At 45.8% G+C, this 10,971-nt stretch overlaps 1 protein-coding gene across 1 annotated transcript; it reads left to right on the top strand.

The window, feature by feature from the left end:
* The first annotated feature begins 763 nt into the window (after window positions 1-763).
* XBP1 (X-box binding protein 1) lies at window positions 764-7,693 on the top strand. The gene is given in 6 exon segments (XM_012934292.2): window positions 764-1,058; window positions 1,833-1,929; window positions 4,194-4,322; window positions 5,868-5,927; window positions 5,930-6,013; window positions 6,557-7,693. Coding segments are annotated over 6 exon segments (1,161 nt in total). The 5' UTR covers window positions 764-825; the 3' UTR covers window positions 7,115-7,693.
* The last annotated feature ends 3,278 nt before the right edge of the window (window positions 7,694-10,971 follow it).

The following is a 10,971-nucleotide window of genomic DNA, read 5'->3' as shown; positions in this document are numbered from 1 at the left end:
GGGGACGCTTCCTTTCAACACGTGATTTTCTCGTTGTTTTTTAAATTTTTTTTTAAATACAACACATATTCCTGGTAGCAAATTCAGAAATGCAAAGAGAGATTAAATGACTTGCATTCCCACCACCCGGTGACAATAAAAACGCTCTCATTACTACCGCTCTGTGGGGAGCGAAAACAAATCCATCGCGCGATCTCTTTTCCGAAAGACGAATTACACGGAAAAATATTTTTTCAGGGTTTTTTTTTTCTTTCCCTAATTTCAAGCCCACTCGTGTTCTTTCTCGACTTTCCGCCTCCGGCCGGGGCCCTCCCTCAGTGGCGCCGGAGAGAAAAGTTTCGTCAAGCTGTGGTAAAAGTCGGTTAGCCGGGGAGAAACGCGTCAGTCTGGAGACTGCCGGGCCGGTAAGTTACGTTCGTCTTTTCGAGCGAAAATGAGTCACTCGGGGGGCGGGGCGGGGGCGGACTCCGCCGGTGAAGGACACTTCAACGGATTCCGGACCCCTCCTCGCGGACTCGGGGTTCCCCTGCACCCCCACCCCCAAACGGTCCGGGCGACCCCGCACCCACTCAGCGCTCCATCCCGCCGGACGCAGCGGCGGAAAGTGACCCGGGCCCTCGCTCTCGGGGCGGGGGACAGCGATCGCCACGCTGGCCACTCTGGCCCCGCCCCGCGGGGGCCCGACTAGCCAATGAACTCCAAGAGGGGCTTCGCGTCACGCCGCGCTGGCCAATCGCGGAGGGCCACGACCGTAGAAAGGCTGCGCGCAGCCGGCCGGGCCGGCTGGGCGGCGGCGGCGCGCACTCGCGTAGACACTCTCCGGCCATGGTGGTGGTGGCAGCCGCGCAGAGTCCGGCCGCCGGGGCCCCCAAAGTCCTGCTCCTGTCCGGCAAGCCCGCCGCCGCCGCCGCCGCCGGAGCCCCGGCCGGAGGGACGCTGCCGCTCATGGTGCCGGGCCAGCGAGGCGCCAGCCCGGAGGCGGCGAGCGAGGGGCCGCCGCAGGCTCGCAAGCGACAGCGCCTCACGCACCTGAGCCCTGAGGAGAAGGCCCTGCGGAGGTGGGCGAGGGTCCCGGCGCGGGGTCGGGAACTGATCGGAAACTGGGGCGCCGGGGGCTGGGCCGGATCGGGGACGCCCCCGCCGCCGCCGCCAGCGGGGCGTGGGGCGGGGCAGGAAGCGTCCTGCGGCCAGTGTCGTCGGCCGCGGCTCCGTGCCGGCTCCTGAGGGGTGTCCGGGGGCTCCGCGCGCGAGGGAAAGGGACCCGCCGCGGGGGGCGCCGCGGGGTCGGGCTCGGAGTTCAGCCGGACCCCGCGAGCGTCCGAAGCGGCCCCCTCAGCGCTCGGCGCGATCGCGGGAGAAGCCCCCCAGGAGCCCCGGCCGGGACCCCTGTGGTGATTCAGGAGGCGCCTCCCCGAAGCGGGCACGAGCAGGGGCCCGGGGTGCCGGCCGGCGGGCGCCCCTCCCCGAGCGAGCCGCCGTCGGGGGCTGCGGGATGGGAAGCCCGCGGGGCGCGGGGAGGGAGGAGCGAAGTTTCTCCTGATGCAAGAGGAGTGACTCGCGCTCGCGGCCAGCGCGCCGCCGGCTGCAGCCGGCTGGACACCGGGCAGGATGACGCAAGAGCGGGAGGTTTCTAGGGCCGGTCCCCGAGCCGGCCAGCTGGGGGCGGGGGCCCCGGGTGGATTTCGCTCTCGGTCCACCCTCGCCTCCGTGCGTCCTAGTGGAAGCACCGGGAGGCTACGTTCTCAGAGAGAGAGAGAGAGAGAGAGAGAGAGAGATCGAGAGATGGAGCGAGATTGAGGTGGTTTCAGCGCGATTATGTTCCTTGTTCTCAGGAAACTGAAAAACAGAGTAGCAGCTCAGACGGCCAGAGACCGAAAGAAAGCCCGAATGAGTGAGCTGGAACAACAAGTGGTAGATTTGGAAGAAGAGGTAAAAATGCCGAGTCCGTTGTCATTCATCCAGCGAACGCCCTGCCTTAGTGAATATATTTGCTCGGTGTTTTTCCATCCCCTTTCAGAGACAGAGGAACGTGTCATTAGAAAGTTCAACTAGGGCCAGAGAGATGGCTCAGTGGGCTGAGCACATGCTTTGCATGCTTGGGGGTCTGGTTGGTCCTCCCAGACCCCCTGAGTGACCCGGAACACAGGGCCAGGGTTAGTGCCATCCCCCACACCTCCGGTAAACTAAAATAAATTAGGATAGTGGCTATGTGGTGAAGCTTGATGAGAGCAGAAGTGATTGGCCGCTTGACATTTGTTATTACATCTCTCTGGAAATTGTAAATTATACTGTTTACTGATGAAAAGTAAACAGGAAATCATTGCTTAAATTTGAGTCCTGTCCTGGCTTGGTTAAAAGTCCACAAGGTTGTTTTTCCCTTCTACAATCTACTTAATGTTGCTGTTGATCTAATGTTATTCTACTGCCAGTCACATTTTGAATATACAAATATTTACATTGTTTATATTTTTTCAAAAAACATACTGGGGCCAGAGAGAATAAAGAGTAGGGCATTTTATTTTATGCCTTACATCTAGCCAACCTGGGTTCAATCCCCAACACCCTATATGATTCCCCCCCAACCCCACCAGGAGTGATCCCTGAGCACAGAGCCAGAAGTAAGCCCTAAGCACTGCCAGGTATGGCTCCCCAATTGTTTTAATTCAATTTTATGGTGTGCCATTGCACTTTCATTATTACTTGCCAGTTCAAGATAGGGTGTTTTAAATATATACATAAATTTAAGCGAGAAATCACCATCTGTTGAGGTTTGCATTACTTGGAGACATTGTGTCATTCTGACCCTGTGAAATGGCACTTTTAAATAGCCTTATTTTCATAATTACTACTTTGCCTCATAATACTTATTGTGAACAACTGCATACAGTTTTTCAAAAAGTCAAGTAAAAGGAAAGGAAACCAATTGTAGTGAAACTCACATCTGGTAGATTTATTTCTTAAATCATTTGAAGATGTGATTTGAAAATAAGCTATTATAAATTATTATTGTATTGCTTGGTACTAATCTATTTGACATGATTGCAAATTTTATATATTTTTATCAGTGTTATCAGTTGAAATTGATTGGATGTCATTCACCATATGAGGAATGGATCATTAGTAAATTCAAATTTTAGAATCTTTTAAAGCTTATCTGGGTGTCTGGCAAGAGACAGTGCAGGCATTTAGGTGCTTGCTTTCCACACTGCTTACTCCAGGTCAATCCCTGGCACTGCATGCATATGGTCCTCCAATCACTGCCAGATCACTGCCTGTTCTCTGTTTAATGTGGCCCCCCAGACAAAAATTAACTAATAAAGGATTCTGGAGAAAAATTGTATAGACAGAAGTCTTGCCACCATCTTAATATTTAGACATGGTAAATGTTTGACAGTATTTCCTGTCTACAAAGGCTAAGACAGTAAAAATAAAACTTTTGTGGAAACAATTCATAGAATTGGGCCCTTTAAAAAACGCATCAATTTTTGGTAGAGGCTAAGAACACTTGATAATCTGGACTTGGCACATAGTAGGGTACTTGACTATTGAATGGAGAGATTTGGGGACTTGGTAGATTGACACGGAAATAAATATTTAAAAGAAGTGTGAAATAGTTAAAACTGTTGTATACCAACACTGTTTCAATTACTTATTTTAAAAAAAATTGGTATGTAGTTTTGGGTCACACCCAGTAGTGCTCAGGGGTTACTCTGCTCTCAGGAATTACCTCTGGGGTTGGGGGGGCTTAAGGGACCATAGGGTATGCCAGGGAGCAAACCTGAGTGGCCTCATGCAAGGCACATGCTTTACCCGCTGTATTCTCTCTCTGGTCCTTGTTTTATTATTATTTTTTTTAAAGAATAAAACTAGGCCTGCTCTTCAGGCCCAAGTTCTCCCTTGAACATGTATCTCATTTACTTGTCTCTTTTGCTTTCCTGTTTCCATTCTTGAGAAACCTGTTTTCTAACGCACATTTCCTCTTTCTCTTCCCTCACATCTTTTCAAATAAATTTCAATACATTATCCTGCTTCAGCCCCCCAAAAGTCCAAGTCTAGTTTCCTTACTCAACATTTCATGTTAAAAGTCTTTTGCTGTTTTTAGCCAAAATACAGTTATGTGCATGGTTGAAATCCAATGGATTTCTCAAGAAAGAACAAGATATTTTAATAGCCTCTAATTAATTTTGTTTCAGAACCAGAAACTGTTGCTAGAAAATCAGCTTTTACGAGAGAAAACTCATGGTCTTGTGGTTGAGAACCAGGAGTTACGGCAACGCTTAGGGATGGATGCCCTGGTTACTGAAGAGGAGGCAGAGACCAAGGTAAGTCATTTCCTTCACATGATGTTTTGAGTGGAAACTGGTCAAAAGTGACATGACCTCACTATAACACCTTTTTTTTTTTCTCTTTTTGGGTCACACCTTTGGCTCAGGGGTTACTCCTGGCTCTGCACTCAGGAATTACTCCTGGAGGCTGGCAGTGCTTGGGGGATGGGGTGCTGGAGATTGAACTCTGGTTGGCCTCGTGCAAGGCAAATGCCCTACCCTCTGTACTACTGCTCCGGCCCGACACTCATTTTTCAAATGTATAGTGAGTAGTAGTAAGTGCTAATAAAAATAAATTTTATTACAACTATGTACTGAAAAATGACCGGCAAACTCCACCCTGTTACAATTAAGGAGAACCTAAATAAAAGATGCTCTTATCTGACTTTAAATTCCCAAAATGTCACTAAAATTAAGGATTTTTTTTTTGTGTGTGTGAAAACAATAAAGAATTCTTTCTGATAAGTTATTTAATACTCTTTGGATAATGGCAAATTTAAAGAAAATACTTAAGGTGCCTAATGCAGTTCTGCTTATGTAGGGAATAATAAGGGCAAACTGAAAAATAAAAAAATTACTGCCTTACTCTTTCAAGCATGAGTTCTTCCTTGAATACTTGATTGATTGTTCTTACAAGCTCACATTCTCACTTGTATTCCTTTTCTCCACCTTCCACCTTTCTAAGTTTCATTCAATTAAAAATTATCTTGCTTCAGAAAAAATTACTACCCAAAAGATTCTGGGCCTAAATTCATAGTTTAGTAATATTATTATTGGCACTGTTGGTATTATTAAGAACGTAAGCCCTATAGCCAGGGAGATGGCTTCAAGGACTGTGCCACATGCTTTACATGTGACAGGGCCAGATTCAATCAATCCCCGGCACCACCTGGTCCCCTGAGCACTGCTGGGAGTGGCCCCTGAGCACTACCAGTTATGACCCCAAAATAAAAAATGTCAGTCCTGCCTGAATCTTTGCTTGGAAAGGAAAAATGTTTTAATATACAGAAAAATCACAACAAACTGTTAGTCTGACTCCCTTTTCTAATTTCTCAATGAGCACTTCAGAAACTGGAATAAAGGAAAAGAAAAATTTAAGCTGAGTTTTGGGGCCAGAGTTATAGCACAGGGGATAAGGCACTTATTTGTCTTGCACATGGCCGCTCCAAGTTCCATCCCTGGCATTGCATATGGTCCCATGGTCCTCTGAACCCAAAAAAGAATGATTGCTAAGCACAGATCCAGGAATAAGCTCTGAGCACTATCTCAAAAAAATATTTTTTCCCTGACTTTAATCATTAGACATTGAGATACCAGGGTTAAGGCATTAACTTGCATGCAGTTGACCCCAGTTCAGTCCTCAGCATTGCATTTGGTTCCCTGAACATTGCCAAAGTGATTCCTATGCACAGATCCAGGAGTAGGCCCTGAGCACTGCTGGGTGTGGCCCCCAAATGAGTTGAGACTCACAGGCTGTCTGTTGAATGTTCTCAGGAATTTGTGGCTATTTGAGTTGTTGATTCGCTTTGGTCTTTCTTCTAGGGGAGTATAGTGAGGCCGGTGGCCGGGTCTGCTGAGTCCGCAGCACTCAGACTACGTGCACCTCTGCAGCAGGTGCAGGCCCAGTTGTCACCCCTCCAGAACCTCTCCCCATGGATTCTGACGGTGTTGACTCTTCAGACTCTGAGGTAGGCATCCTGTAGCTTTACTGAAGAGCTAGGTCAACCCATGGTTATCTGTTTGATACCTCATATCCCGAACTAGATGGATGAGTGCTGGATTTGGTTTGGTTAGAGGCAAACACTCACTGCCTATTTCCAGGTGATTTAGGAAGAGAATGAAGTATAAATAAATGGGGTCAGGTGGGCCCTAGAAATTTTCCTACAGCACGTTGGTTGGTATTATGGAACTTAGTTTAAGAAGTGTGGTGGGGGGAGGGGTAGAGAGATAGCACAGCAGGTAGGGCTCTTACTTTGCACACAGCTGACTCGAGTTCGATGTCCAGCATTCCATGTGGACCACCAAGCACCACACGGGATTATTCCTGAGTGCAAAGCCAGAGTAATACCTGAACATCACCTGGTGTAGCCCCCAAACAAAACAAAACAAGTATTCTAGGGAGCCAGAACAGTAGGAACTAGTAGAGCAAGCAGAGTGCTTGCCTTACAGAGTGTTCTAGGTATTTTTCATTAGTATATTGTAGGACCTCATTTGATTTTTGTTTCTTGCAGTCTGACATCCTGTTGGGCATTCTGTTTAACTTGGACCCAGTCATGTTCTTCAGATGTCCTTCCCCAGAGTCAACAAGTTTGGAGGAGCTACCAGAGGTCTACCCAGAAGGACCCAGTTCCTTACCAGCCTCCCCTTCTCCACCACTGGGGGCGTCATCAGCCAAGCTGGAAGCCATTAATGAACTAATTCGTTTTGATCATGTATATACCAAGCCCCTTGTCTTAGAGATTCCCTCTGAGACAGAGGGCCAAGCTGATGTGGTAGTCAAAATTGAGGAAGCACCTTTCAGCCCTGCAGAGAAAGATCACCCTGAATTCACTGTCTCAGTGAAGGAAGAACTTGTAGAAGATGACTTCATCCCAGAGCTGGGTCTCTCAGATCTACTTTCATCTAGCCACTCCCTGAAGCCATCATCCTGTCTACCAGATGCATATAGTGACTGTAGATATGAGAGTACCCCTTCCCCCTTCAGTGACATGTCCTCTCTGCTCGATGTAGACCACTCTTGGGAGGACACTTTTGCCAATGAACTCTTCCCCCAATTGATTAGTGTCTAAGAAATGATCCAATACTGTTGCCCTTTTCCTTGACCATCACACTGCCTGGAGGATAGCAGAGAAAGCTGTCTGCTTCATTCAGAAAGCCAAAGTAGAGGGTGTACAGGTCTAGAGAATGCCTTTAAAGTGTTTGTTCAAACTTCATAGGTCACCTAAAGTATTGTCTTTTGACACCCAACAGTCTTTAAGGTACTCATGTTTTCCTATAATTCAGAATTATAATTTTTATATTGTACCTTTATCTTTAGGGTAGTGGTTTGCCAAAATACTTACATAAGGGTCACTGGAAAAATGTCTCAGACATGGGACTTACATGTTCATCATTTCTCTTTCCCCTCTTGGCTTCCCAGGCTTGTCTCCAGTTTTAGATTCTCTAGTTTGCTTCTGCAAGCGAGAGCACTACTTGAGTGGGATACCTTCCACTCATGTACAGTTCAAGCAAAGACAAAGAATCTTGTGTAAAATTATAGAAATTTACTATGTAAATGCTCGATGGAATCTTTCCCTGCTAGTTTTGCTTTTGAAAGGTGCTTTCTCCATTTATTTAAAACTACCCATGCAATTAAAAAGTGCAATGCAGCCGCTTTGTTCTTTGATTCCTTCTTGGGCCTTTAATCTAACTATTCTCTTTAGGTGTTTCACTGTTCGCTGTGGTAGAGATACACTTGACCTCACTGTGCATGCCCCTTTCTTACTGCTGTTGCTGGCTAGTGTAGGAACTATTCCAGGTGAATGCTGGGGGCCCCCAGAGCTATACCTGACAGTGCTGGGTGCTTTATAGTGCCAGGGATCAAACCCACAAGGCACATACTCTACTTGAGCCCCAACCTTAACATGCCACTTTTTTTTTTTAATAAGAATTTTATTTTATTGAATCACCATGTGGAAAATTACAATGCTTTCAGGCTTAAGTCTTAGTCATACAATGCTGAAACAACCATCCCTTCACCAGTGCCCATATCCCACCACCGAAAAAAAAAAAACAGAAAAAAACCACAGTATACCTCCCACCCCGCCTTGTAACTGATAAATTTCACTTTACTTTCTATTTACTTTGGTTACATTCAATATTTCAACACAAACCTCACCATTATTGTTAGGAGCACCCCACTAGAGTCAGACCTGTTGTGAAGAGAAATGAGGTTTTGGATTTCTGTACTTTAACAACTAAGTCCAGGGAGATTTCTTCCGGATGTTGGATCATTGCAAGCTTGTAAACCCCATCTGTGGTCGTCATAATATGGGGGTCCCCACGCCCTTCATCCCCAGGAAGGGACAGAACATGCCACTTTTTAAAAGCAACTGAAGACTACTCCTATCCCCCCAAAGACTATCCTTAATTAGTGCCTGGCTGCAACAAGTGACATACTGTATTCTGAGAAGTCACTATACTTCAGCCTGACCCAGACCGAAATAAGTGGCAAAGCTGAACCTTTACAAGGTTCTTGCGATACTCAATTAGGATAGAAGACATACTACTAAATATCAAGATTTCTTGCCATTATTAACAGTTGATGCAGTATAAGCACTTGATATAAACAAAGCATCTTCCTAAGTACTCTAAAGTTAAATATTATACCCAAGTTCCTTGGAAGGGCTTTAATCTACAGATATTATCTGTACTCTCTAACTTGTTTCACAAAAATGAAAAAGTCCAGACACTGCTGAAGCCAAAGTTTAATCCTACTGCTGCGCAATTCACATTTGCTAGAAACTTAGTTTCTTGCATATATATGACTATAAAAACTATAAAAACCTTATCACCTGGTTTTCTTAACTCTGAAAGCTTTAGAGCTAAGTATCTATTTAGGAATTGCACAAGCAGCTGTAATTAACAGATGCATTTTAGGCCTCATCATAACAAGCATCTGGAGACTGGGACTCAAATAATTTACATTCAGTGACAACATATGAAAGAGGCAGCTGTACTAACAGAAATAACGAGCCATACATAACTTGTGTAAATTATCAGGGTTTTCGTTTCCTGCACAGATGGGTGGTAATTACTAAACACGGGCTCAGCCTTGAGAAAACACCTGGTATTCAAGGACATCTTCATATTGAAACATTAAGTTTAATGGTTAGAAATAAAAAGGTACTTTCCTGAAAATTCAAGGCAAGACTTTCATTAAATGCAGAAGATTGTCCATAACTGAGATGAGAAATAACTGGTGCCAGATGCTTGTACACCATTTTTCTGGGCCTTGCAGTATTAGTCCCTGTGCTCCACTGCCTTTCTACTTGGTATGCTACTGGAGCAAAAGAGAAGGAAAAGAACTGTAGGTAGGTGACAGTGCCTAGTTAGGAATAAAAACTACCCTAGATCTCTAAGATGCTGCAAGAATGGCTTAATGGCTAAAAACACCAGGTTGAGTTTACTCCTCAGGGCTACTGACATGCACCAAGTGGAGTTCCAGTGGCTCAGTGTGCAACCTGACAAGCTAGATATGTGAACCCTGGAACTAACGTGTGATTCCTAGTAAGCACTGCAGCCAGGAGTGTGACCACCCCTACCCCAGCCCCCACTGTCCTCAAAGGGAGCACTGTGTAAGCAGTGTGAGCAGAATGTGTGAGAGCACAACTAAATGCGAATCATGGTAAGCATGTATACAAGCAATGCAACTCAAGCATGCAAATCCAGATGAGCTGTGAGCTCAAGTGTGTGAGCACTGTAGCTAGATGTGCAACCCTCTCACCACAACAAACAGCTATAAGGGAGGGAGAAACTAAGTGTGTGATGGCTGGTGCACCACAATCAAGTGAGTGGGAGTACCACTGAAGTGTGTAAGCACCCTAACCAAGTGTATATTATACCCTATCCCACCCCATCATCACAGAAGGAATAAAGAGAAAAAATAAGTAAAATTCACTAGAAACAAGAAAATGGGCTTGTTTCCTCATTAAGCTGTTGAACGACACTATTTGGCATGCTGGAATTAGTTTACACTATTACTTCATCTAGTTCATCTTTAAAATGGTACTGGGGGGGGCTGGAGCGATAGCACAGCGGGTAGGGCGTTTGCCTTGCACGCGGCCGACCCGGGTTCGAATCCCAGCATCCCATATGGTCCCCTGAGCACCGCCAGGGGCAATTCCTGAGTGCATGAGCCAGGAATGACCCCTGTGCATTGCCGGGTGTGACCCAAAAAGCAAAAAAAATAAATAAATAAATAAATAAAATGGTACTGGGAACCTTATAGCATAGTAGGTGAGACATTTGTCTTGCATGTGGCTACTTTGGCCACGACCCTGGTTTGATGCCCATCAAATATGGTCCCTTGAGCACCACCAGGAGTGATCCCTGAGAACCAGGAGTAAGCCCTAGCATGCAAGTGTAACCCCAAAACAACAAAACATCATTGGTAGAACATCTGAAACTAAACTATAAGACTGAGCTTACAGTTTCTGTCTCAAGAGTTTAAAGTTACAGTGCCTTCATGAATCACACTTTATTTTAGATTATTGCAATTGAATGTAAATGATATTTTGGGTATTGCAGTTAAAAAGCCTATATATTAGGTCGGAGAGATAGCACAGGGGTAAGTAACATGCTTGGCATGCAGCTGCCCTGATTCAATCGCGTCGCCACACCACATGGTCCCTTGACCAACAAGCACTGCCAGCAATATGACCCCTGAGCAAATCTAAGAACAGTTGCTAAACACTATTGGGTAGGGCTCAAAACTGAAATAAAACAAACACTGATCAAGCTGGAAGAATCTCGGACCTGGTGGTTGGGTTATATGGCTAAAATTTCTCTATATTCATAGGTTTTAGTTTCCAAGGCTGTAAAATGAAGCAATTAGATTCACTTCTAATATTTTCAATTTTTGATTAAAAAAACCAAAGCAGGGGCT

This window comes from Sorex araneus, chromosome 9 (genome assembly GCF_027595985.1).
Source record: "Sorex araneus isolate mSorAra2 chromosome 9, mSorAra2.pri, whole genome shotgun sequence".
Taxonomy (NCBI): domain Eukaryota; kingdom Metazoa; phylum Chordata; class Mammalia; order Eulipotyphla; family Soricidae; genus Sorex; species Sorex araneus.
This window is presented reverse-complemented; position numbering and strand designations above follow the sequence as displayed.